The 27,160-nt window shown below is 39.0% G+C and overlaps 4 protein-coding genes across 5 annotated transcripts in view; 3 read left to right on the top strand and 1 right to left on the bottom strand.

The window, feature by feature from the left end:
• The first annotated feature begins 71 nt into the window (after nt 1-71).
• Nucleotides 72-3,607, top strand: LOC111331476 (metaxin-1). The gene is made up of 8 exons (XM_022936631.2): nt 72-202; nt 273-342; nt 546-622; nt 753-845; nt 1,017-1,193; nt 1,956-2,032; nt 2,170-2,327; nt 2,801-3,607. The coding sequence occupies exons 1-8, from the start codon at nt 134-136 to the stop codon at nt 2,995-2,997; spliced, it is 918 nt and encodes a 305-aa protein (XP_022792366.1). The 5' UTR covers nt 72-133; the 3' UTR covers nt 2,998-3,607.
• Nucleotides 3,608-5,291: 1,684 nt separating this feature from the next.
• LOC111336888 (pyroglutamylated RF-amide peptide receptor) lies at nt 5,292-9,437 on the top strand. The gene has a single exon (XM_088757425.1). The coding sequence runs from the start codon at nt 5,599-5,601 to the stop codon at nt 6,667-6,669; it is 1,071 nt and encodes a 356-aa protein (XP_088613551.1). The 5' UTR covers nt 5,292-5,598; the 3' UTR covers nt 6,670-9,437.
• Nucleotides 9,438-11,971: 2,534 nt separating this feature from the next.
• On the bottom strand, nt 11,972-14,812 carry LOC111320603 (galanin receptor type 1). The gene is made up of 2 exons (XM_022923259.2): nt 14,683-14,812; nt 11,972-14,166 (listed from the first exon to the last, which is right to left on the bottom strand). Exon 2 carries the CDS (start codon nt 14,025-14,027, stop codon nt 12,879-12,881), a length of 1,149 nt encoding a protein of 382 aa, XP_022778994.2. The 5' UTR covers nt 14,028-14,166; nt 14,683-14,812; the 3' UTR covers nt 11,972-12,878.
• An 8,858-nt stretch (nt 14,813-23,670) lies between these two features.
• Nucleotides 23,671-27,160, top strand: part of LOC111337057 (mitogen-activated protein kinase kinase kinase 3-like) — a 23,659-nt gene continuing 20,169 nt past the window's right edge. For both annotated transcript variants that reach the window (XM_088757365.1, XM_088757366.1), the window contains exons 1-4: nt 23,671-23,787; nt 24,393-24,494; nt 24,851-24,875; nt 25,505-25,545. In XM_088757365.1, the coding sequence (XP_088613491.1) occupies nt 24,402-24,494; nt 24,851-24,875; nt 25,505-25,545 (159 nt within the window). In that variant the 5' untranslated portion in view covers nt 23,671-23,787; nt 24,393-24,401. The remainder of the gene's footprint in view (nt 23,788-24,392; nt 24,495-24,850; nt 24,876-25,504; nt 25,546-27,160) is intronic.

A 27,160-nucleotide genomic window follows, 5' to 3' on the forward strand; every position in this document is an offset into this window, starting at 1 on the left:
GCAAATTGAACCCACGGTCTCGTGACCTGGATTTACAGAGCACCACCTGGGTACCAGTTTGGTAGTATCGTATCCAGTCTTCCACCAAAACAAGGCACGAAGAGAACGCTGGGAAATTTATGTTAAATTCGAAATGGAGGTTCTGTCTTGGGCTGGGGATTGGAATCTTCCCTCTGTAGACGTCCGCTGTTTAGAGGTTTTGGTAGGTAAACTGACTTCTTTCACGCCCCGAGCTGAAGTACCATTTCTCACTTTCTCCATTTTTGTTGTAGACCTACGCTAAGTTTGCTGAATGCCCGCTTAACGTCAATCGATGTAACAACCCTTGGAAATCTCCCATAGGTAAGGACTCCAGCTTTAACGTTTGTCGGAACCAGTCTTCGAGCTATAATCATCTATTCCAATAAAATAGTTAGGTGTTGAAATGGATTGAAATGTCTATCTTTTACATTTGCTCGACAGAGAAGTGATTTTATTGACTAATAATGTTTCACAGAGTCAGTTTCTCACATTGGATGTAAATTTCACTTGTTTCGATCTATTAGGAGAATTTCCAGTTTTAAAATCTGGTGAAGATGTTCTCACTACGTCTAGCAAGATCATAAATTACTTGAGGAAAAATGTGGGTACAAATTTGTAGTCTGTTTATGCGTATTTACAAGGAATCAAAGTACTGAATAGCTTTATGTTGCAATTCGTCTCTCAAGAGAATATCAGGGAAAACCTATGTTGAAAAATCATGTTCTTTGCAGAACTTCAATGCTGATTACCAACTGACAGCAAAGCAGGGAGCAGATACTCTTGCATTTGTTTCATTGGTGCATAGCAAACTTTATCCAGCAATTGTAAGTGAAACATGTACTTCCTATAATAAGTAGAAGTTATAAAAAATGTGTGATTCTTATTTCTTAACCATACCAGTCATGATTGTTGCACCAATAACCGTGTGAATGCTTTATAAATGCATACTAAATTGAGGTGGATTGATCACACAAAAGTCTTGTTTGGTCTTGCAGTTATTTACATTGTGGGTGGACAACACAAATTACATTAAATTTACTCGTCCGTGGTATGCACAAAGATTACCTTTTCCACTGAATTATTTTATCCCTGGACATGTCTCAAGGCAAACAAGGTGCCAACTGTCAAATGAAATGCACCCAGAAGTGACAGATGATGCAGTGGAAAATAAGGTGAGCCTTAAAACAATAGTCTGATAAATGTATTGGTGAGAATTCAACTTCTGTCATGATGTTGTTGCTGTTTTATTTTTTTGTAACAGTTAAAATGTCTTATTAAAAGTAAAAGAGGATAGAGTGTGTCCAAAATAGGGTAGGAAAGAGGAGGGGAGGAAGGGTAATTCATATCTCTATCATTGAAAATAAGTAAATATATGTTGTTATTATTATTATTATTATAATTATTATTCACTTAAATATTTGTACTTTTTCTCAGCTTGTTCTGTTTTCCAAATCCAAAGTGGCCACTCAATTTCTATGTTGAATATTTACTGTGCCCAAAATTTTATCACAATTACCAGTTTTTCATGCAGCTTCAAAGTGGAGATACCATAGCCTGATGGGCAGAGTGCTGCTATTGTGGGGGGGGGAGGTCTGGGTTTCAGAGCTTGCAGGGTCATAATAAGGTGTTCCTGGACAACACACTTTACTGGCACATTACAATTGCCTCTCTCCAGTCAGGGATACATATTGATGCCACTGAACTTTCAGAACAGCTTGATGAAATGCTTGGGGATAAGTTATGTTGGATTGACATCCTAGCTTGTGGTAGTTACAATGCTCTTAGTCATTTCATGCAACAGAGACTGGGCTTGTATATTTTTTTTATCTCTCACCTAAAGGGCTTCAAACATTTCCTAAACAACAAGCTTCAAATGATGTTTCCTATGTTTCTCAGAGCAGTTTAAATTTTTTGGCTTTGGTTTTGTTTCTCAGCTTTTCAAAGATGCTCTGGAATGTCTAAAACTGTTATCTACAATGCTGGATGGGAAGGAATTTTTCTTTGGAGACAGGTAACTTAAAATGTATTAAATTTGTAGTTCTTCTTTCTACATGGTATACATTTCCTTGAAAATTGAGAAGGGGTATTTGGCTTATTCCGCTTCTGGTGATAAAAGTGTTAACGTTAAAAATCTTTTCTTCCTTACAGTCCAACCACACTTGATGCTGTGGTATTTGCTCATCTTGCAGTGATCTGGAAAGCCCCACTGCCAAATAAAAAACTGTGTAACTATTTGCAAGGATATGATAACTTGTGTACGTTCTGTGGACGAATATTACAACGCTACTTCCCCGCAGAAATGAATGGTAAGAGGAAAGTGTTTTTCGGTTTCGGGTGGCAAAATTTAACGCTGAATGGAAATCACAGATTTAAAAAATAAGATTGGACGTAATATTTCCAATTTGGATAAACAATACGGTATCTTTCCTTGGAAGCTTGAAGTAGGGAGTTCTTTGAACTGCTGCCAGTCTGATGAGAATGATTCAGCAAAGCGGTAGTTAGCGGTATAAAGATAAAGTGAACTTTAGCGGACCCAACGAATTCAAACTTTGGTTTTATCAAGCGATCGCGCATAGGAAGTTTTGCAAAGGAAGCTATTTCCTTATATGAGAACTAGAGGCGAGAAAACAAAATGTTACAACGTCATTCTTATTTGGAATTACAAGAAGATACAGTGTGTCACTTTATTCCAATACTCAGGCTGGTAAATCTTAAGATAACATATTCCCTCTAATGAGCACCTGGAAACTTATTTGCTGTTTTTCTTTTTAACAACCAGAACAGCAACAACCGTCTTCTTCACCGTCCGGTCAGGAAGACTCGGACCTATCTGAACGGCGCAACAAATGGTTGGCCATTGGTTTCGCTACACTGGCCATGACACTCTACGCTTTGTCCACTGGTCTGATTAGAGTAGAAATCAAAAGAGAGGGAGATTTGGAGGAATCAAACACAGAACAAGAAAGCAGTGAATGATCCACTGCAGTGTGAACTGATGAAAACTCGGATTGTTAGTTAGGGTGCGTTAGTGAAAAAGAAGACAAGGAAAGGGGAATTAGGAAGGATGGCTGGTTATAATTTAAAGATAAATTTAAACTTATTCTTGAGAACGAAAGAAAGTGGTCTCACTTACCTAAACACCCCTCTTAGCAACGCCCCAAACGGTGTGAATTTCCATTGCTTTGCTAAAATCTTTAGTTATTTCGCTCCATCAATGGTCAAGCTTCGTTGTTTTGTTGAAGACAAGTAATTGGCCAGTGATAGCTCAGAAATCCTTCTATCTTCGATAAACTGAAACGTAAGTAACCACATAACTTACAAATTATATGTTTCCTGGAACACATAGTATGATGAGCTGTGTCACCCCCATTTTCCTATTATTTTGAGCTGAGGGCAACGGTTCCATTTTGATTATTCATAACTTCATGTTAAGTAAATGCAAACATTGTCTTGTCTGCTATTTTGTCTAAACGGTTGTCGTTTGGTATTTTTATCACAAAAATGTCACGTAGCAAATGTTTTATTGACCTTCCGGTAAAACTAAATGTTTCAATGAATAAAAGCTGTACACACTTTGAGAAAAAAATACTCGTCCTTCTGGTCATTTTTTCTTCTCTTTTTTTCACTTGTTGCAGCTTTTTTTTTTTTTCAAATTCATTTCTTTTCTTTTCTTTTTTTTTTTTTTTTTTGCCAAGCAGAGAAAATGACCAGTCAGATCCAGAATGAGAGACTTCGCATTTGGCCTTGAGAGAGTTAATTGATGTTTTAAAAAGCACGAAGAGAAAATTTCTTTTTCAGAAGTGTACGTTATAAAAAATTGACAAGCCGTCAGAGCTGGGCAAAATGGAACGAAGTTAAAAACAATTTTATGTGGCAGCAGATGCAGGGAAATTAGTAATGGTAATTACGTGGGGAAAATTTAAGACTTCCTTTCTGTTAACTTGAACTTCGAACGTAAAGCTTGGCACCTTGAAAAACTTAACCGTCCTTCGAGGCATTCTCATTTCACCTTTTGTCGCTGAGTTGGGCCAAGGCGTCGTAGTAAGTGTTAAATCCGCCTTTTCTGCTCAGCAGCGCATGTTTTGGCAATGTGGAGAAGACCGCTTAAATGAAAGGCGAAAGACGCTGCATGTCAATATCCCTAAAATGGAAAATTGATATAGCAACACGAAGGGTCGTGTACTTTGCAAATAAATGCATCGTAATTAGTTGACCGACGGTATCATCATAGTTGAGTGAATTTAATTGAAATTGAAGACAATTTTATTTGGCAGCAGGTGCAGGTATTTTTTGAAAATGTGTTCCTGTAAACTGCGACTCAAAAAAACACTGATGGAGGCTTTGATGTAGCAAGGTTTTTCGCTTTTTGGTGAAAAGCTTTTTATTTAGACCCAAAAGTTAAAATATTATGATAGCAACGAAACACAGTGTTCCGGTAACGCACAAGCCCGTATGTCTGTACAAAGCGTTTCCTTCGGCTTCTATCTGATCTCCAGCGCGTCCATAATTTTTCGATCATATCTAATGTTACATAAGAAACACAAAACTAAATACATCCTCGTAAAAGGAACATATTTTCTCACGAAGTTACTTCATGATGTTCCAACTTTTGCAACGGTATGAAATGGTATCTGAGGAAGCATATAAAGATGAATTAATTGTAATTAACTGGCTATCAAAGTAAATCAAAACCACGATATAGCAACAAAATGTTGACGAGAGTCGCCGCTCTCAGTTCACTTTTGTTGGACCAAAGAATATCGTCCGTTTTACCCGGACCCTTCTTTAGTTACGAAATGGGATCGTTTTGTCGTAAAGTTATTCTGACATTCTGTTCGCAAATGACGTTGCGTACGTCACTATTCAGTCAACAAACAGGGAACGAATTCGTTAGATGAACTTGAAAATGTAGCTGTGACACAACATGGCGTCAACTTATTATCGAGCCCGAGTCAACTTGAAATCAGTTTCGATACTGACACCACATGATAATTTGGTGTCGAGGTAAACTGTACTTGAACAGTTGGTTTTCACAATAATTTTGGAGTTTCCTGATTTTAAGTGGTTATTTTTAGTAAAGAGTGTTATGAAAACGAATTAAGGTTCGATGAAAAATATTTGATAAACGGCTTGGCCTTCATATCACGTCTTATGCATTAAAAACATCTCGTCGGCACTGGCCACTGAGAGAGCCGAGGGGCCTGTCAAAATATTCGATAAGAATCTCCCGGTATTTACTTTCTCTCTGTGGGCTGTAAAAGTCTATTCTTAAGTCTTAGCGGTAGTTCAACTGTCCCCGGCGAACCTGACTCTAGAACTAATTCAGCGTCACCTGCTGGTTGAGTTGTTGGAAATCGGATCTCTTACCTGTTTTAGATTATCGTTTGTGCAGTAAACAAATTTAAAACATTGGCACTTTCGTCTTAAAAAGAAAACTCTGAACGTCCATAAGTCGCAGTGAGAAACTCGCCCGGAAAATAACAGTGGAGTATTCTTTCTCCGGAAAAAGCAGTCTGTGAAGAGACACATCGGATTTTGTTGGAAAATAACAGGGGGGGATTACTGTCCGCCGCAGGTATGTCGAATAAGACACAAGCTGAGTTGACGAGCTCCATCGAACAAAACGTTACCTTGGGTTTCTATATCGCCATCATTATAACTGGCTTAGTCGGTAATAGTTTGGTGATCGCTGTCATTTCTGGCAAGAAGAGCAAAAGGTCCATCTATGATCTGTTTATTTTGAACCTTGGCATGGCCGACTTGTCGTTTATCTTCTTTTACATGTCAGTTCTCATTTACGAGGAGTATATCAACATCATTTCCAAAACTGTGTATTACTGTCGACTTGTTCAGCCTTTACTGACAATCTTTTATTTTCTAAGCATCTTCACCATCTCTTCCATGGCAATCCATCGCTGTAAGGTGATTACAAATCCGCACAAACCCAAAATGAAGAAGCGAACTGGTTACCTGTGGATCGCTGCTGTCTGGCTGTCTTCATTCATTATTGTGCTACCACTGTCCATTGTGAAAAACTCGGAAAACGAGAAATGTGACGAGAAATGGCCATCACTGGATCATCGTAAAGCCTACACATTGGCTCTTTTCATTCTTCAGTTCGTCATCCCGCTTCAGGTGATCGCAACAGCTTACCTCAAAATCATTATTTACTTGTGGCGCTCAGCAGCTCCGCAAAGTGCCCTTTTCACTGCTAATAGCAAGCGGGTACAGAGGAGAAAGAAGGAGAACATTCAAATTATCAAAACTCTGGCTCTGATCGTGATTCTGTTCACCATCTGTTTACTGCCGGGTCAAATTGGTTATCTGCTGTGGGAATTTGGAAATGAAGAAGACCAGGCCACGGTAGACATCATTTTCAAATTTGCAACTATTCTCGACTGCCTTCACGCTTGTGTGAATCCGATCGTCTATGGACTGATGACTGAACAGTTTCGCAGAGAATACATCAGATATCTGTCGTTTTGTCTTTCGTGTGGCACAAGAGAAAAGACTAATGTACGTGAAAACGAGGATTTGGAGTGCCCAGATGAGAATGTATCACCTGAAACCAACAGAAAAAGAACAACCAATTGCAAACAAGTTGCCGAAACGATGCCAGATCAGAACGAGCACGACACAAAACTCTAAGAACCGGTTGAGACATACTAATTAGACTGACTATGAGATATTTTCAGCGGCATCCTTTGTAAGAGACGCAGTGATCTGGGTATCTGGGATCGAAATCTGGCCAGGTCCTTGTTTTCTTGTTCTTGGGCAAGACAATTCACTCAGCAGTGGGCTACGGAATCCAAAGGTCTGATTCGGCAAGATTCCTCGTACGGGGACTCACAATATTCCCTTTGTCCCACTCTCGTGACAAGACGAAAAACTTCTTTCTATTCAATTTACTCTATCAGCACAGTCCATTTCTCTACTCACCTGGGGGTACGAATGGATACCGGTGGAGTGCCAGGGAAAACTGAAGAAATGCTTGGGGGTAACCTGGAATGGACTAGCCTCCTATCCAGCGGGGAGTGGTAATACACCCAGCCATTTCGGGTTTGAATGTTCTTCGATTAGGATAGGCGAGATACCATCTTGAATAGTTGTGATTGGTCAGGGGAGCTGATCAGAGTCCGATAGTAGTTTGTCTTTGTCGCTGTTAGAAGATCATTGTAGTGTTTGCAGGAATCAATAAGGATTTCGTGGTGAATTTGAAGACCAGATGAAATATATCTTTTTTCATGACGACGTTTGTCTTGTTTAGCCTTACGAAGTTCATCGGTATACCAAGGAGAATGCGGTCGCAGAGTGACCCATCTCTCGTTCACAGGAGCATGTCGATCAAAGATAGACGAGAGATTAGTATTATATTGTGTAGTCAGCTCAGTTACACGAGACTGTGGATTAGTAATGAGATTAGATTCTTCGATGTCTTTGATCATACTAGCTAAATCAAGCCTTTTGGTGTTTCTGTGTTTAACATGTAGTGTAGAAGGTTTCGGTTTTGTACATTTCACCTTACAAGTACCAAATTATGATCTGAAATATTGTCGGCTGATAGAATGCGAATGTCCGGTATAACATTATTCTCTTCACTGGATAATACTAAGTCCAACGTGTGGCCCAGGCGATGAGTGGATCCAGATTCATTTTGAATCAGATCAGTGGACTCAAGGAGATTTAGAAAGGAGGCAGCTTCAAGATTTGATAGATCATTAACATGGTAGTTAAAATCACCGGCAATTATAATGTGCTGCCTTTACTAAAAGTCTCAAATGACATCCTAAGAGCTGTAGATCAAAAAGGCGAGGTAGTACTTGTTTTGCTAGACCTTTCCGCTGCGTTCGACACGATCGACCACAACATCTTACTTGAAACTTTTCGGATTTGGAGGTATTGCACTAAAATGGTTCAAATCATACCTAGAACATCGTGTTCAGTCAGTGAAGATCAAACACTCCATCTCTAAGCCTCGACATATCTCCTACGGCGTACCCCAGGGATCAGTACTTGGTCCAATGACTACTCTTTCTAATGTATACCTCGCCTACAGAAGACACTGTTGCTGAACATGGCCTAAACTGTATGATATATGCTGATGATTCCCAACTTTACATAAAGATAAACTCCTCTGACAGAATGCTGGGCATGGAAAGATTGAAGTCATGTGCTAATGCAATCATGGAGTGGGCCAAGAAAAACAGATTGCAGTGCAACCCTTCAAAAACAGAAATCATTCATTTCCTCTCACGCTTCTCAAAAAATCCTCCTTTCTGTAATATCAATATTGGAGATGATATCATTAATGATGAAACAATTTTTGTTCTATTACACTATAAATTGTTTCATCTTTACATGCTCACTTTGGAGGTTGGTTGGCCGCATCTTGATATGCCTTAATGTGACAGCGTGATGCTGTTAGTGAGTTTTCACAGGTGCTTACCAATACTTGGCTGTGTAGCCGCGCGATGCGGTTCCAGTCGAGGCCCACAAATTGACCCTTGGTCACCATAGAGTCTCCAGCAGCTCAGTGGTTAGAGCATCCGACTAGATCACCGAGGGTCGTGGGTTCAAGTCCCATCTGGGGCTCGGATATCATTAATTTATCTAATACTGTCCGAGACCTAGGCGTCATGCTTGATTCTGTGATGAACTTACGCTCGCATATAAATTCCATCTGTAAATCGTCGTCTCTAGCAATCAGAAATATTGGTCGCGTTCGTAAATACCTCTCGACGCAGCAAAATGAAAGATTGATACACGCCTTCATCTCATCGAGACTTGATTACTGTAATAGCCTATTGTACGGTCTACAGATTTGTGACATCGAAAAATTCCAACGGATCCAAAACACAGCTGCCCGCTTGTTAGTCGGTGCTAAATCAAGAGACAGTATAACACCTATACTTATGAAACTTCATTGGCTCCCGGTCACAAAACGAATTCAATTCAAGATACTGTTGATAACATACAAAGCACTAAATGACATGGCTCCAACTAATCTTGTTGAACTTCTTAGTCGATGTATTCCAGCACGAAACCTCCGTTCATCAAACATGAATCTACTTGAGGTCCCAACAATTCGAACTAAAACGTATGGGCAAAGAGCATTCTCCTACGCTGCACCGTATTTGTGGAATCAACTACCTGAATGCATAAAAAACGCCGAATCTGTTGACTCCTTTAAACGCTTATTGAAAATTATCTTTTCAAAAATTAAGCCACCAGATTTTTTGATATCGTACGTTGTCAAATATATGTGTAACACGTAATAATTCATTAGTTTAGATAGAGTAGCGAAAATTGCATGTATAGGATTTTTATTGAAATTTTGTTAATTTGTAATTGTAAAGCGCATAGAGTTCAATTTTAATGCGCTATATAAGAACTTATTATTAAATTATTAAATTTCATGCCACAGAAACAGGGATAAGCTCTGACTAAATGGAACGGCCACTTACCTCGAGTTTAAGTTCCTCCTTTTTGCTGCCTAAAACATATTGTTGATTGGAACGAGGAACCGATTATCTCAAAATTAGCAAAGCAATTAACCTTCGTTCATTATTTCTTGGAGATCGGTGAACCCTTTAAGATGATTCCTGAACAGTCGACCACAAAGGACAGTCTTAACTCAATGGGCAAATGACAGAGACCAAACCTAGCCCTTATGGACTAGATTTGAGGCCCGCACGACGAAACTGTATGAAGTCTACAAACGAGTGTAGCTGCGTAACGTTATTCTTGAGACCTCAGCTTAAAGCAACTGCTTCGCTTGGGCGCGTTGCTGTTTCATTTTATGTCGCTGCAACCCCAAAATAAGGCATAATGACCCGGCTATGAAAACACACGTACTTCTAAATCCAGGGGGTATGCACGCTAGCTGTTATTTCAAAGTGTATTTCATACAATCTGTGCCCCTTCCCGCCAACTGTTTCATTGCCTCATTCCCAGGGCCCTCCCTTCCACAAGAATAATCTGAGTGAGCGGGCCCTGACGCCTGAATATAGAATAAACGAAGAATCTGGGGTGGGCCGGGTGAGGGGGAGTAGTGCTGCTTGCTTTTGATCTCCAGTTAGTAAGTTTCTTGTAATCAATTTCACCTGACGCAAACGCTATTGTTTATTGTCTGAGTACTTTAATTGAAAATCAGTGTTCAGTGGGGTGCTGAACCCGAGTAGGGATGTTGTAAAAGTGAAGTAGATTTTGGTGGGTCTAACTTTTGGTCGAGCCATCGAGAGTCGAGGGTCTTATGTTGAGGTCGAGGGTATTAAGCCGAGGGTCCCTTATTTTATATCGAGGGTACCTTTTTTTGTTTGTTTTTGTTTGTTTTTGTTTTCGTAGCCCATGTTCCTGGTCGAGCGTCCCTTTCTTCTTTTTCTTGGGAATAGAAAATACGAGTCATCGCATTTCGTGAGACCGGATGCCCATGTTGTTACGAAATCAAGGCAAATTTTGTACGTCACGTCCACTGTCCGCGTCCCGGTTCTTTGGCTGACAATATCGACCTGTCGTGCTATATGAGCCAAGAGAGGCTGTAAAAAATATATTACACTGCCAATTTCTTTTTGTCTTAAGAGAGAGAATATGTGCCTGAGTTTTCTTTTCTTTTACGGCCATTGCGGACAAGCACCCATGAACAACGGGTGAGAATTGAAATCGACCTCACTACGTAATAAATGCCATGCATTAGCAGATTCGCCCTTCGACTATGTTTTTTTTTCCTACGGGTAAAAAGGGAGAAAACATCTGAAAGAAAGAGCAATTCTCACAAACAGCTCTGATAGGAAATTATGCTACCTTATATCGACAGAATTTTTCTCCTCCGAGGGGGGTGGGGTGGGGTTTCTTTAGGATTTTCTGGGTGGGGATGTGTTGCTGGGATCCTGGAACCCTTAACCTTTACTAGAGCTATTCCAGCTGAATTTCGCTAACCTATACTTAACTAAACTCCCCCACCCCCCCTCCCCATCCTAGAGTAGCTGTTTTTGCGTCACAGGTTACATGCTGAACTCCAGGGCTGTGCTATACCAGGCACGCACGTACGCCATTATCAAAAAGAATAAATTGTTTAATTTTCACCAGTATTCAAACCACCGCGCGATTTCCGTCTGCATCCCGATGGCCGTAAAAGAAAAAAAAACTCAGGCACATATTCTCTCTCTTAAGACAAAGAGAAATTAGCAGTGTAATATATTTTTTACAGCCTCTCTTGACTCATATAGCAAGACAGGTCGATATTGTCACCCAAAGAACCAGGACACGGACAGTGGACGTGAAGTACCAAATTTGCCTTGATTTCGTAGCAACATGGACATCCGGTCTCACGAAATGCGATGACTCGTATTTTCTATTCCCAAGAAAAAGAAGAAAGGGACCCTCGACTAGGAACATGGGCTGCGAAAAAAAAAAAACAAACAAACAAAAGAAGCGACCCTCGACTAAATACCCTCGACCTCGACATAAGACCCTCGACCCTCGATGGCTCGACCAAAAGTTAGACTCGATTTTGGTTGTAACGTTTCCGGCTTTAAAAGGCTGTGAGATGTAAATTCGGGTTACAGCCAACTCATATTTGATCTGACACAAGTAATTAAATGTAACAATTTTCGGACGATGACTTAAGGTGACGTCCACAACATTGGGCTCTCACAGATATTTACACAGACTTTAAACGGGTGTTGTATCGATTGAACCATCACTTGCACGGGTGTTATTTATTCTTATTTGATAATAATAATTCATCTACGACTGATTTTTTTGTAATCGTTGCGGTGGCCAATTTACCATTTCAACTTTGTTGATATATCCAAATTATTTCGTTACCCCCACCGACGCAGCCCCTAACAGTTTCTTTAGAAACTATCAGCCTTTATACAACTGATTTCATAGCGTATATCCAACAGGCTTTCTTTAGAGAAAATGTATTCTAGTTTAGGAATGCGAAGGCTTTATATTTCTACAGACATTTCGCATCCGACTGTATTTGTATTGGGAAAGCTGATGAAAAAGATATTGTCATCTTACAGGTGGTTTGTGTCTGAGACACCTCATTTTTATGAGCTACAAAGAGCCGTTTTAACCAGTAATCGATAGTCTTATCATATTTACAAGGAAACATCCACAATCAAACGCAGTTAAACCGGTCCGATAGTCTGTAACAATGCAACAGTTATTTCAGCCGTAAACTCATCCAGTTCCCAATGAGTTAAAATATTGATAGTACCACTCAAATTCTGTCTGCTCCCCTGCGTTTCAAATCCAACACTGACTTCTTCAGGGTGAAATTCCTCCAAATAAAACATTGACACCATAAGCTACAACAACGAAGTATGTAAGAGCCTCCAGACTCCTTTTTTTCCCCAGTCCGTTCCAAGATGGAGATGTTTTTCTTATTCGCCTTTGAAGGGCTACAGGGTAAGAATTGAGCTGGTTACGACCCAAGTTGACTTGAATTCTTTCATAATATTCTGTGAAGCGATTCATTGATAGCCTGAACTTTCAAGTTTTGGGGTAAGAATATAACTCCTACGCTGTGAGTTCGTATTGGCCCAGTTTTTCCTTTCTTCAAAAAAAAAAAGCGAGTGGCTTTGCAACGTAATTACAGCCTTGTTTTGCCGTAAAGAGTTAATTACAGCAGTAACTTTTTCCACTACCAAATGCCTTTACATTCATGAAGAAAGCCCTGTGTTTTTTAATCGAACACGACAGCAATTTACGCAAGTTTGGACTGAAAGGAGTGCAACAAAACTAGCCACGGATCTCTTGCTTAAGGTCTCTCAGAAAGAGAAAAACCTTGGGGAAGAGGCCAGAAAAGCCATCGTCGAAGCACTGGGACTCAGTTGACAACATCATACTCAGTCAGTCGCTGTATAAACATATTTAATCAGGGTTGGCTCCTGCAGCACAGAGGAGCATGCAGTCGAGGGTCGCGTTATCTGTGAATCTAAGTTTTGTGACTCGTTCAGAGCATTTGGTATCCTCTCTACATCCTCGTTGGTGAGTTTTCTTCTTGTAGTCGACGGTGACAGTATTTCTATTGTGCTCTCTGCGTTCTGAGTCTCTTGCATTGTGTTGACCTGTTTTGTGCCGCACGAAAGACAAAACGACAGATATCTGATGTATTCTCTGCGAAACCGTTCAGTCAACAGTCCATAAACAATCGGATTCACACAAGCGTGAAGGCAGTCGAGAATAGTTGCAAATTTGAAAATGATGTCTATCGTGGCCAGGTCTTCTTCATCTCCAAATTCCCACAGCAGATAACCAATTTGACCCGGCAGTAAACAGACGGTGAACAGAATCACGATCAATGCCAGTGTTTTGACAACTTGTATGTTCTCCTTCTTTCTCCTCTGTACCCGCTTGCTCTTAACAGAGGAAAGGGAGCTTTGCGGAGCAGCTGAGCGCCACAAGTAGATACCGATTTTAAGGTAAGCTGCCGCGATTATCTGAAGCGGGATAACGAACTGAAGAATGAAAAGAGCCAATGTGTAGGCTTTGCGATGATTCAGTGTCGGCCATTTCTCGTCACATTTCCCGTTTGTCGACTTTGTCACAATGGACAGCGGTAGCACAATAATGAATGTAAACAGCCAGACAGCAGCGATCCACAGGTAACCAGTTCGCTTCTTCATTTTGGGTTTGTGCGGATTTGTAATCACCTTACAGCGATGGATTGCCATGGAAGAGATGGTGAAGATGCTTAGAAAATAAAAGATTGTCAACAAAGGCTGAACAAGTCGACAGTAATACACAGTTTTGTAGATGCTGTTGATATACTCCTGGTAAATGAGGACTGGCATGTAAAAGAAGATAAACGACAAGTCGGCCATGCCAAGGTTCAAAATAAACAGATCATAGATGGACCTTTTGCTCTTCTTGCCAGAAATGACAGCGATCACCAAACTATTACCGACTAAGCCAGTTATAATGATGGCGATATAGAAACCCAAGGTAACGTTTTGTTCGGTAGAGTTCGTCATGGCTTCTGTGTTGTTCGACATTCCTGCAGCGCACGGTAATTTTCCCCCGTTGCTTGCAAGCCGATATGTTTCTTCGTGGGTGTCCACCGTAGCTTATTTTCACTCTTGGTGACCGCGCCCACGTAAGACTGATTTTAATCTCAAGACACAAAATGATTATCTGCAATTAGTAAGAAAGAACTCAATGCGTTGATAGATCGCAGGTTTGGTAATTATCAAATATTTCATGATTGTAATAATGTGTCTTTATGAGGATGTTATCCTCTACCAAGCTGAAGATCTTCTAATAGAAGGATAATAGCTCCTTGAGCGACAAAGTGACTATTGAAATAATTTAGCTGAGTGGTGCGAAAAGTTTTTATGCATAAATTTTGGTTAATTTTTGCGTAACCACTAATGTTCAAATTTGCGTTCACTTGTACGTCATTTTTGAGTAAATTAATTTTGAGTTTTTAAGAAAAGCCACCAATGCGATGCTGAATATTTTTCAAATACTGCTTATAGTTGAATTGATCAGGTAATGAACGCACGAGCCAATAATTGCTTAATATCGAAGGAAATTATTTTAGTTTTTAACTCGGGATAGAAAATTTGATACCAACAAATACGCCGAGCGACTTTTGTGCCTTTCATATTCGCTCTGAGCGTGATAGAGGGAGGGAAGAATGAAACTCACCTGAATTTTTTACATTGCTGTTCTTAGAATGTCAGTTCTCGCGGCCGTTTTCTTCCGTCAATCAACGCGTAGGATTCTGTAATAACTAAGTTTATTCTTCACAATTCCTTCCTGTGGTAGCTGTTAATGAATGAAAAAAAAAAAAAAGAAAAAGACCTCAGTTTTCAGATTAACGGGTCCTTTCAGCCAAATCACAGAGGCAGCTTTCTTCCTGCAAGTTACAAATCTAAGTGCAATGTGTCTTCATTAATATGAGGCTAGTTGCAGTATGTTAAACATGAAAAGAGAAAAAAGAAGTAAGCGCGTTCATTCTTTCGAAAAATTTAAGATTACCTTGGAAATCGGAACCCGCTGTTTTACAATTAAGCGGAAAAAAGTATCGGTCTCATAAAATTTCAGTGTTTTCCTTCAAGATCCTACTTAAGGGCTGTGTCGGCCGATGTTCAAAACTCCTTATCGTGGGATTTTCCTACGGGTGTGATGCTACTTAAAACGTTTCATGTGGGTTATTGGTTTACAGAAGGTAATGAATCTACTTAATTGTTTATAGAAACCGATGCATGTTGCACAAAATTTGCATTTGAATCTTAAGGGCATTTTGTTTTTGTTCCATGACAACTGTTTCCAACTGAAAGGAAACCTTTAATTATTCTTCAATACTGATTCGTGAAGATTACTCCCCAAACGACTTGCCAATTTAGAACTAGAAAGGCGCTTTAGAATACTGCCACTGATGCCAGTGGTATCACTTTTATTATTTACGCCGGAGGATACCTTTCGAGCATAAAGTGAAATAATTGGAAAGCTGAAAAGTCACTCTGAAGAGTTGTTATACGCAACTCATTGAATATCATATATTGCTAATCTAACGGGCTATTATTTCTCATAGATTGCAAACGTTATTTAGTTTAACTCGCTTCTCGAGGCGGGAAAACTCTTCATCCTTAAGTTTTGATGTTAGAGAACCAGCCTGAATTAACGATAAAATTGCCCGATTTAGTTTCATATAAACGACAAGCAGTAGGTATTAAAAGATTTTTTGTCGTTTTCTTTATGTAATGATTTAATGTAAAACTGTAACTAATGATTGATTATAACGGATATGAGTGACATTTTTATAAATCGTGTTTTAGCAAAGCTTTTAAATTAAAACACCGTTGATGAGATTTTTTGATGAATTTAATTTTTGAAACCTAGTATGGATTGGCGCTCGAAAGATCAACATAAAGTAAATTGTATCGAGTGGTTTCGGCAATTTGAAGGTGTTTCATTGTGTGCACAATAAGACAGAGATTGGCGCGGGAAACCTCAGAATTATTCATATCAAGAGTTCCAACTTTAAACATAGCAAGCACTCATTTTCCCACCAACAGATTTTTAATTTACATGTCAAAGTCTGTGTTTGGAATACACGGCACCCAATCAGTATTATAGAAACTTACTCTCGCGGTTTTAGCTCTCGATCCGAAGAGTGTCGCAGTTATGTTGTATTTCAAGCCTCCCCAGAATCGTTAATTTAAATTTCTCTCACTTATGCGTAACTTTTTGATCAGCTTTTTTTTGGTTAATTGATTTGGCGACGAGGTTTTTGTTTCAACATCGGCACCTGTATTGTTTATCTAAGATCTTGAAAGTAATAAAGCAAAGATCATTGTATTTGTTAAAGCGGTATCCGGATAATAATTTCACCCGAGGTACAAAGTACAGGAATAAACTTCAGTGCCTGTGGTAAAATTTGACGGCAACCGATTATGGTGAAACCGATGTTCTAGATGAGAAACGAGAAAAAAAAAGAAAATATGTTGTATGGCTCGAAAAAGATCTTTGCGTTCGAAGATCATGTCATTAACCTTACAGTCAGAAATACTATAGTCGTAGTCAGGCATGATAAAAAATAAAAATTGTTGTTGTTGTTGTCACTGACTAAAAGACTTTGTGTGAGGTCGTTTCGGTGATAATAAAATAGAGGGCAAAATTACTGAATGCTAATTGATCAATGAAGAGGGTATTTTTTCTTAATTTTGCTTGAGAAGAGGGCAAAATTACTAGCTCGTGATTGGTACTTAGGTTGCCTAGCAACAGCTTATGCTATCGAAAAGTTTGGATATATCAACAAAGTTGAAATGGTAAATTGGCCACCGTAACGATTACAAAAGCTGACGTTTCGAGCGTTAGCCCTTCGTCTTTCGCTCCGACGAAGGGCTAACGCTCGAAACGTCAGCTTTTGTAATCATTACGGTGGCCAATTTACCATTTCAACTTTGTTGATATATCCAAATTATTTCGTTACTCCCACCGAAGCAGCCCCAAACAGTTTCTTTCGAAACTATCAGCCTCTATCGAAAAGTTGTTGCTGAAGATTTTCTGTAACAATGGCGTCTCGTTACGAGATAGTTGACGAGGAATACATCGAAGAATTAAATGACAAGAATGAAAACGAAAACACAAGGAAAAGCACGGAGTACTGGAAGAACGTTTTAAAAAGTGGGCGAATGAAAGAAACTTCCAAGCAAATTTAGAAGAGTACGAGAGCGATGTCCTCGACCGAACACTGGCGCAGTTTTATGCCGAGTTACGAAAAGAAAACGGGGATGAATATGAGCCCGACTGCCTAAAAGTAATGCAGGCATCACTGGAGAGATATCTAAAATTAAAAGCCTACCCAAAGTCCTGGTATCTGTGTGCAAAAATAAAATTTCATTCAGCTCATTCTTGCGCTTGTGGCCATTGATTCTCTGTCAACTTTAAGAGGCCGTGACTGTAAATATCGAGAATTGCTGGCCAGGCTAAAAAAATCGAAAATTCTGATAATTTGCCTGGAAAACTGCTTTAGGGAGATATATTCAAAAAAAATAATTCAAAGTTTGAAAAATAAAATGTGTCCGAGGAAATGGGGAAAAACGAAAATTGGGGTTTTTACCCAATTGATTATGCAAAAAATACAGTAAAATTGAGCAACTTTAGCGTGCTAGTACTAAAGGGGGTTGTTTCGTAAGAAATCGGGAGTGTTTTCACTTCAAAGTATAATTAATGTGACCTTTATATGTGGCATTTTAAGGAGCTTTGTTTGATTTTAAAATTTACATGATTTTTTAACTAAGTGCTGTCAAATGCTTGTTGCAAAAAGCGAAAAATCGACCAGCTTTAAACCTTCAAAACGTGTCTTGGCATGTGTGGCATCATGTCAAACTACATGCTGGCACAAAGTTTGGTCCTTATACTAAAAGAATATGTAATAAAAAATTTGGGTAATTCAGAAACGTACCGGCAAAACTGGCATAAAGCTTTGCGACACACTGTGGCCAGAGGTCACGAATTTGCATGATGCAAATCAGTTTAGAAATCGTACCGCCCAACGGTTCTGGTGTAGGAAGGGCTCTTTTGACGGCTTCAACATAAAATGTACAAGAATAATGACCAGTACTTAATAGCGTTTAATTCTTTTTCAAGCCAATGAGGTTTTTGTTTTTTATCTCGATACTGTCTTGAGGAAAAGCAAAATGTTTCAATTGCGTGACAATTGTGACGTTGGATCAAAGGTGAAGTTGCCGAGTAAAGCGGACACGATCCTTTATTTCGTCAAAACTCCATTCTAAAGCATCCAGTCCTATATATCTCGTTTTAAATTATTTGTATAAACTCTTTAACGAGTCTTTATCGAACAACATCTCGCCGGCCTGATCCTGTTTGACTTCAGGCTGACTGCCAAGTGCAGTTCGAAGGGGACTTTTTCATTTCCGGTTTGCGCCTTTAAGACGGGGACCGCGGAGCTATGGGGTTGAGTGGGCTGTAGCCCCACCAAGAACAATTTATTATTATCATTATTATCTATTTTAATCTTTGTAATTAAAAATAAGTTGACAAATTTTTCCCTAGGACTGAAGCGCGGTTCCGGTGATCTCAGAAGCTCTAGATTTCAAAACTTGCGGGGGGAGCATTTCCGAGGACACCCTATCTAGCAGTCTTTCTGAACCAAGAAAGGCGTACTAAGAAACAGACAAAAGGAGGCCCCAGGACCCTCATTGATAAGTTGGTGTCAATGAGCTCACACTACGCGTGAACTAAAATAGCTCCTCCGATCTAAAATATGCTCCATGGCCCCCATTTTATATCAACGTTCATATAAAACTCAATTTTTTTGATGCAGCCTTTTGCCATTTGCCTGTTAAACTGCACTGCATGAGCAGCATTTAACAAGGTCTTCGAGCAGAGCGATGTAAGATGTCTTTTTTCTCTGATCAACCCCAGGTTACAATTTAATTTAACTGCTCAAAAATAGACTCCTTAGCATATTTGACAAATTAAACTCTTCTTCCATAGCAACCAGATCTTCCTCAGTTACAGCTTGTGCGCAGAGGGCTGTCTGCTGTTTCACTTTTGGTGCCATTCTGGAAAAAATAAAGCTACTTGTTGAGTCGCCAAAAACTCGGAGACAGTGAACAAGAGCTTCCCTTTCGATCCCTTTGCTCTTCTCATTTCTGTTGCAACCATTTCCGCGTCGACCTTTTTGCCACGTTCTTGTTTGATGGTAAATCTAACAGTCAGATATTCTCGTTGCTTTTCGTTAAACCTGTAAGCTTTCTTAACTTGTTTGAAAGCGAAGCCTTCAGTGCTACGAGGACAGGTTTCAGGAGGTAGAGGAATAGTTGGTACGGAACTTGAACCTTCCTCGAGCCTTGCGGCATATTTAACCTTCGCTTTATCAAGAAATGTCTGCCTTTCAACCGTCTTTGTGCATGTTCCGAACGCGAGATGCTTTTCTAGAGAAGAATGCCTTTGGAAACTACGCGTGCCGCCCTCTTTTGGACGTGGAAACACTTAAACATCGCCTTTCGCTTCACGGCCAGTAGGCTTCACTTAGTAGGCTCTTTAAGTTTTCTCCTTGAGGCGATCTCTTTAAATTCGCCGAGGGAATATTTTGGTAATGGCGTTCTGTGGAAGATAATAACATGAAAGATGATTAACGACAAAATCAAACACACCTAAAAATTGACCAGAGCGAGATTTGGTGCGTTTCCCACAGCGAAAATAGCGTTGAGTGCAGCTTGTGCACTGCTACCTAAATGAAGTAAAAGTTTCTTTTTCCAGTATAGCGTTCGAAATAAAAAAAACTTGAAATAATTTTTATAACAAAAACTGGCGCCAGGTTTGATGTTTTCAAGTGATCTTGATTTCAAGCTTTCCCTCGCTGAATTTTTCAGTCTCAAAACTAAAGAGAGATCATGCTACATTATAGCTAGAAAATGGAAAGAGAATTTAACGTAAAGTTTACCATTTGTTCCTTCCAAAGAGATGCATTTGCCGGGGCCTTTATCAAATGTCTGCCACAACCTCATTCCACCAGGATAAAATCTGAAGTTGTTCAGTAAAGTGATGTCATTAATCTTCTTTTGCTTGGGGGAACAGTTTCGCGTTCCCCGAGACTGTCTAACACTAGTCACTACACGAATCCCAGAACTTGCCCCCCCCCCCCCCAAAAAAAAGAAAAAGCAAAGCTACAGAATGATATCGTCTTCTTTTTATGCTCTGTGAAAAACCTCGCACGTGTTTACCTTTAAGAAAAAGACCGTTATTACATCATAGAGAATTATCGCTCAGACTGCAACACGGTCTAATTGTTACCGTGACATAAGTCCTTTTTATCAATTTTTGTGACAGAAATGTGGCTCTTTTTCCGAAAAAGATAAGAGTAAATAGCATAAAAAATAGTTGGGCTGTTATCTTAGGTGAAAAACTACACAGCAGAAGCTTGCGGTGTTGCGTGACTTTGTTTACTCGCACAACATTTTTCAAGATATGCAAGATATTTCAAAAGAAATATTATCGCAGTTGCAGAAGACGTAGCTATTCAACTAAGAATAATGTCGATCATAAACACCTAGCCAACAAAAATGGTGAAATATACAGCGGCCCTTATCTATAGTTAGGTGTAGGTAGTGCTGTTGAAATAGCGAGTATACAATAACAAAGTCTTGTGCAATTCAAATTAACAGAAAATTTCGTATCTACACATCAATTTACAGCCCTCTTCAGCAATGTCTATGGATTTTTTATTGTATAATTTCATATCATTTCCATATCAAATAATTGTTTTAGCCATCTTTGACTATCTTGTTTACTTCGTAGCTCTCAAGTACGATTTCTAGAACTGATTTGTATCATGCAAATTCATGACCTTGGCCATATTGCGTCGTAACTCTTGTATTTTTCCGGCACTTTTCTGAATTACCCAAATCTTTTATTTCATATTATTTTATTATAGGGACCAAACTTTGTGCCAGCATGCATTTTGACATGATTTCTCACATACCAAGACGCGTTTTGAAGGCTTGAAGTTGCTCGAATTTTCGCTTTTTGCAACAAGTGTTTGAGAGTACTTTGTTAAAAGATCTTGTAATTTTTAAAATTAAACCATAGCTCTTAAAGGTGCCATAAATAAAAATCAAATGAATTATATTTTCAAGTAAAAACATCCCCGATTTCCTACGAAACATCCTCCTTCAGTACTAGCACGCTAAAGTTGCTCAATTTTACTGTATTTTTTGGATAATTAATTAGGTAAAAACCCGAATTTTCGTTTTTCCCCACTTTCTCGGAAACATTTGATTTTTCAGACTTTGCAATATTTTTTTCTAATATATCTCCCTAAAGGGGTTTCCAGGAAAATTATCAGAATTTTCGATTTTTCAGCTTGGCCAGCGACTCTCGATATTTACAGTTATGGGCTCTTTCATGGCTTCCTTTGACCGGATTACTGAAGAGCGCATTCAGAAATTCAGTAATTTTCCCCTCAATTTCATTAACAAGTAATCGCAATGGGTCCTCGTAAAATTAAGGATTAATATCACTTATGTTTTCAGAAGTTGCTGAAATTTCCCTCGTCGCTTCGCGACTCGGGCAATTTCAGCAACTTCTGAAAACACAAGTGATATCAATCCTTAATTTTACTCGGCCCCATGCGATTACCAATACAAATACTATAACCTTCCTCAGCAATAAAATGGCTACGAAAGCAAATGTGTGCTTTAAAAAGAGCCGCAGAAACCGCGGCTTTTTTGAAATTACTCATTTGCTTTCGTAGCCATTTTATTGCTGAAGAAGGTTATAGTATTTTAACCGAAACGTCGTCACACAAAGTTTTTTTAGTCAGTGACAACAAAAAAAAATTCTATTTAACCTTACAGTCAGTATCTGAGTATTTTGTTTTTTAAACCCAGGATTAATTGTTAAAAAACTCGAGAAAATTCTTGAAATATTTACACTTTGAATTATATCCAAAGTTTCACATACATGACCCGGTTTATGATCTTCTTAATTTTAAATTTCAGTTAAAATTTTAGGAATGCGCGGGAAACAAACCAATCAAAGTAAGGGTAGATCAAGCTCGTGGTGTAGCATGCACGTGGCCTCTCCCTTGCTCTGGAACTGAGGAACATTATGGTTTTTTTTTTTACCAGGACCACAGAATCACATTTGGAAAATGGAGATGTCGTTTGATGTTGATCACAAAGCGACTAATCGAAATCAAATTAATGCATTGTTAAGATTTAAGTTTAAGTAAGGACAGCAATTAGCCCAGTTACGTATCCCAGTTTGCATTCAATATCCAGCAGCCACTAAACCTCCTCCCATCCTCCTTCCAGGCTTTCTTTGTTTCTCCCTTGGATGAGTTGGCAGTTGATTGGACTAGCCTTCCACACCGCTTTGTGTGGCTTGAATCCCCAAAATGTCATCGTTCTCACCCATGCTCCTTGGTGTAGACAGTCTCTCTGTGAACCGCCAAAAAAATAATAATCTCGCTTACGGCTCAAACTCGTACCACAGGTTAATTGGATCGAAGAGGCACACACGACGGTGCCAAGCACGCGGAAGAAACTTAAATTTTTTATGAACTCCTTCCTGGGTGCACTGTTTTTAAGGACGTGTACTCAACCATAAAAGCACGTGCACTTAATCATATAAGCACGTGCACTCAATCATATAAGCACGTGCACTCCTGGCAATCCTATAAACACGTGCACTCAATCATATAAGCACGTGCACTCAATCATATGAGCGCCTTCTTCTCGAGTTCAACTGCTTGACCAATAGGCCATTACATATTAGGAGCCTTAACCCTCATATCCTGAAATATCTGGAAGAAGGACTAATTTATCTTTGTTTTTTAATACTTTTGTTGGTTTCACATCGTGCAAAACTTTTAAGTGTGCGAGAGAAAACTGTATAACATGCGCTGTGCTATTTTCACCCTTTCTTTTCAGGATGTCTATCTGCCTAATCAGGGTTATTGTTGTTGGTGTTCGGTCCTACTACTTCCCCGGCCTTTCAACCTACAACCTTCAATTGTTAGGCAAAAATTGCTACATACAACTTCCGAAATGCTTCTTTATAAAAATTAAAACTAAGGGGACAAAATATCAACACATGGTGATCGAAAGTTGTATTCAAAAGTTTCCTGGTTTGTTTTTTCATTTTCTATTAAATTAACTTTCAACTGGTAAAACCTTCGAATTCCCTGTCAATGTTAGCCTCACACGTGCCGGATACGTGTGCCGGTAGCCGCACTATAGAAATTGAGAAACTAAAAAGAATGATTTTATGTACAAATTTCCTGATGTCCTTCGTTAGACAAAATGCCAGGAGTCTATTAAGTAATGGATGGGCTCCTGATAAATCCAGGAAGAATCATGCGAAAAATCTAGGAAACTTTTTTGGCATTGTCATGTTCATACGTCATAAAGCTTTGGGAAGAAAGAGGTAAAGAAAAATAATCCTGCCTTACAATTTTTTTTTCGTCTTTTTTCATGAATGTAACACCATGCAACAGACTTTTCACCATTAAACAAAAGACGATCGACTTTGAGAAAATACGTAGGGGTATGGGAATTAAGGAGAACGAATATCGCGTGACTAGATTTGTCGCTTGACTGCATACGTTTATTAATTCTGATTGCTATTTAAGAAGTCATTGCGAATAACATTACGTCATAGACATTTGCATGCCAACTACTGGAGTTCGTTCGTTTGGAGTTCGAGAAGATCTCTTCGTTTTAAGGGACAGGGTAATTAACTCTCTTCGACCCACCTAGGCTAAAAAATGTAAAGGTGTGTAACTGAACCATTGTTTTTCACTTATTATGATCGTTACGCGATGCTCAATTTGCTTACGGGTAGACTTGTTTATGCAACGAGCGATGGACTTGACCAAATTATCTCGAAATCGAAACCACTTTGATCAACATTTTTCGAAATCCAGATTGAACAAACCACTTTGGCACAAAGACACCATTATTCTAGCTAATGAAACTCTTTTATACAGCCCGTGTCATGTCGAGAGACATGTCACTTGAATCTCTCGACATGTCGAGAGATTCAAGTTTTACTTTCTCGGTGGCCGGAAGGAAAATTGACTTTCGGTCGCTTTAAGGAGTTTATGCAACATTAGTGTGGACAATTTAATACAACAATTATTGTTTATAGCCAACTCGAGCTCAGTGTTGCTATTTGCCATCTCACATATCAACGCGCGCTCTTCAAATAACTGTTAAATAACCAAACATCATAAGAAGATTGTTAATGAGAAGATTTTTCCTTGAAAAGTCTTAACAATTTACATTAGTCAGTAGTACTTATATACGAATGTTGGTGAAAAGGCGATCCGTTCATCATGATAATAAATCATTTGACTTCTTGCTGCCTTCCGATCCTAGCGTGCAATCATGACGTCGCTTGCAGTCCAAGAAACAGAATCAGTCCGAAAACCAGGGTCAACAACAGGCTTCACAGAGCAAGGAGAATTGTCTGTGCCCAAAGTAACGAAGAGATTTTGAACTTTCTTTTTTCACTATTGGCCCAGCGAAATCAAGTGATGTTAATGGTTTTATCCCAGCCAACCTTAACTAATTAAATGAAAAACCACTTCAAACTTGAGGTGCCCTGCCTCTTCAACCATGTAATATCCTGATTCAATTTTTTTCAATCTCGTTTCTAAAGTCCCCTCATTGTCCAACTGGTGTCAAACAGTGTTTTTAAATGTCTCTTTTCTCATGGCAGTTACGTGACATTTTCTCAAAGCAGCGGTGGTCATATTCCATGACGTTCTGCTCTAAAACGATAACTGATAGATTTATAGAATTTGCTAAACTTAACAAGTAACATTTTATTTCAGAGAGATTTGGACGAGTACTTCTATGGTGAGTTAAAACCTTAATTAATGAATTGCATTCTTTATCGAAACACAAATAGAAAATTAAACTTCATAACTTCTTACTTCCAAGATTGACCGCCGCATACAGCTACATCAAGTTAACTGATCTGATAGTGTAAATGCCATAGAAACAGTTCGGTTTAATTATATTTGCATTTGACGCATTTATTCTTTTTTTTCCCCCGTTATATCATCTATTGCAAACTCAGTAATTCATTTATTTGTTGTTGGGAGGGTATTTGTTTTTTCTTTTATAGAAACTATTCCTTCCGTTTCAGCGATGCAATTTATCATCTTCGTTTTCTTATTGCTGTAACTGAAAAGATTTTAGGACAAACGCCAGCACCTGCTAGCGAACAACATTGTAAAAGAAATGTTAGAAAATAGAGCAAGAACGAATCGTTATGATTTTCCATATTGAGTGCAGAGTATCAAACATCTAAACTTCATAAGATTTTTAATAGGGTACATCTTTCTTTAAGATGTCATACATATGCTTACATAAGCCGATAATGCTGTTGTAAGAAAGTTAACGAAAATGCCATCAATTCAGTGATCACCAAGATATTGTGTTTTGATTTCTTGCTTACTTTTATGCTTCCATTGCGCTTTCAGCTCTAGATGAAGAGGTACATGGGGCAACAAAAAATCTAAAGGTGTGTAAATGAACCATTGTTTTTCTTTTGATTGTTACGCGATGCTCAAGTTGCTTACGAATCGGCTTCTTGATGTAACGAGCGAAAGACTCGACCCTAACCACTTTGAAAACATTTTGATCAACATTTTTCGAAATCGTTTGAGCCGGATTGAACCTGAACCACTTTGGCACAAAGACACTATCGTTCTCGCTTAGAATTCATAAGCTACTGAAACTGTTTTTATTCAGCCCGTAAAATGCTTCCTAATGCTAGCTTTAAATATATTTACGCCGTGGGGTATTCATATTTCTTGATCCTCCATAAACAGATTGAGCATAGTAAGAGCGACTTTTTTTCAAGACCGCGTGAGAGGTGGCACATCGACCGAAAATGACTGTCCTCATATTTCAGTCAGAAATGCTTTATAGTGAACTTAGAAACGTGGTAAGGTTTTTTTTTTCCCAGACTTGCTTCTTTATCGTAGAAAATTCACGAAAACTGAAACGAGCGTCGGCAGCCGTAAAATGGCGGAAATTAGTGCCCCGAGTAGAGGCAAATGAGCTTTGCTCATGAAAAACGTAAAAGAAAGCGAGCTCATATCAATTTGACATATTTGTATAGGAGGGTTTGAGGTATGGCTTAAGTCTAAAACGGGACAGTTTCATGTAATTTTGACATCACGGAACGCTTTTAAAAATATCTAATATTTTAAAATCCAAATATCGCATTTTGTGGCAAATTTTCAATTATCATTTTCGCCATGCGGTATAACTCAGTATCGCTTCAGGTTAAGCTCATGATAAGTGGAAATAGTGTTGTTTTCGAGGATATAAAAATTAATTTGGGGCTTTTCATTCCCGCACAGAAAAACCGGGCTGAACTTTGTGAAAATCACAACATCGCCATTTACGCTACGACATAATCTAATTTGGCACCCTGTGGTTAAATCCGGAATTCCAAGCACATTTTAGAAGTTAGCACCGTGGTCGATCAGGGAATCAATACAGTAAGCTAGCCTTGCATAGCTAACTACGGCAGATTGGTTTTTATCTCTGCTTTCGTTTCAATTTCTCATCCATTTCTCATGGCGGAATTGTTTACAATGACACATTTCGCTAGCGAAGGTCGTCTGTTTTTCTTTGCATATTCGAACACCTCTAAGTCTTCAGAAAGTTCTGAGGTAAACTCGAGCTTCATTGTGGACTTGAAAGAGGACAGTTCAATCATTTATAACGGGAGGTCAAATGTTCTTTGGCGAAGACTTGAAGACGGGAAGCTGTGTGTAGAAGTGGCACACTCTAGCATTTGTCACGCAAGGCTGAAATTATTTCAATCTTGTTCCCACCTTGTAATTTTGCGGCCACGAATATCGATGAATAGCGTTTTTTTTAAGAAACTTGTTTACATAATAATTTTTCTTATCAGTTAGTCATTGCTGTGAAACTTGTTAACTTCGCAGCGGGGATCTCATGTAGAGTTGAATGTCATTGTTAGGGGGTTTTACCAACCCGCTTGGCGAATAGCCCAATATTCCGATATGTTTTTGCCGCCAGAGACTGGTAGTGAGTTTAAACGCGAAAGCGAGGCTTAGGGAGCTTGCAAGATGGCTGCTTATTTCTTCGCTCTTGAGGAA

The sequence above is a fragment of the Stylophora pistillata genome, chromosome 4 (assembly GCF_964205215.1).
Source record: "Stylophora pistillata chromosome 4, jaStyPist1.2, whole genome shotgun sequence".
Classification (NCBI taxonomy): domain Eukaryota; kingdom Metazoa; phylum Cnidaria; class Anthozoa; order Scleractinia; family Pocilloporidae; genus Stylophora; species Stylophora pistillata.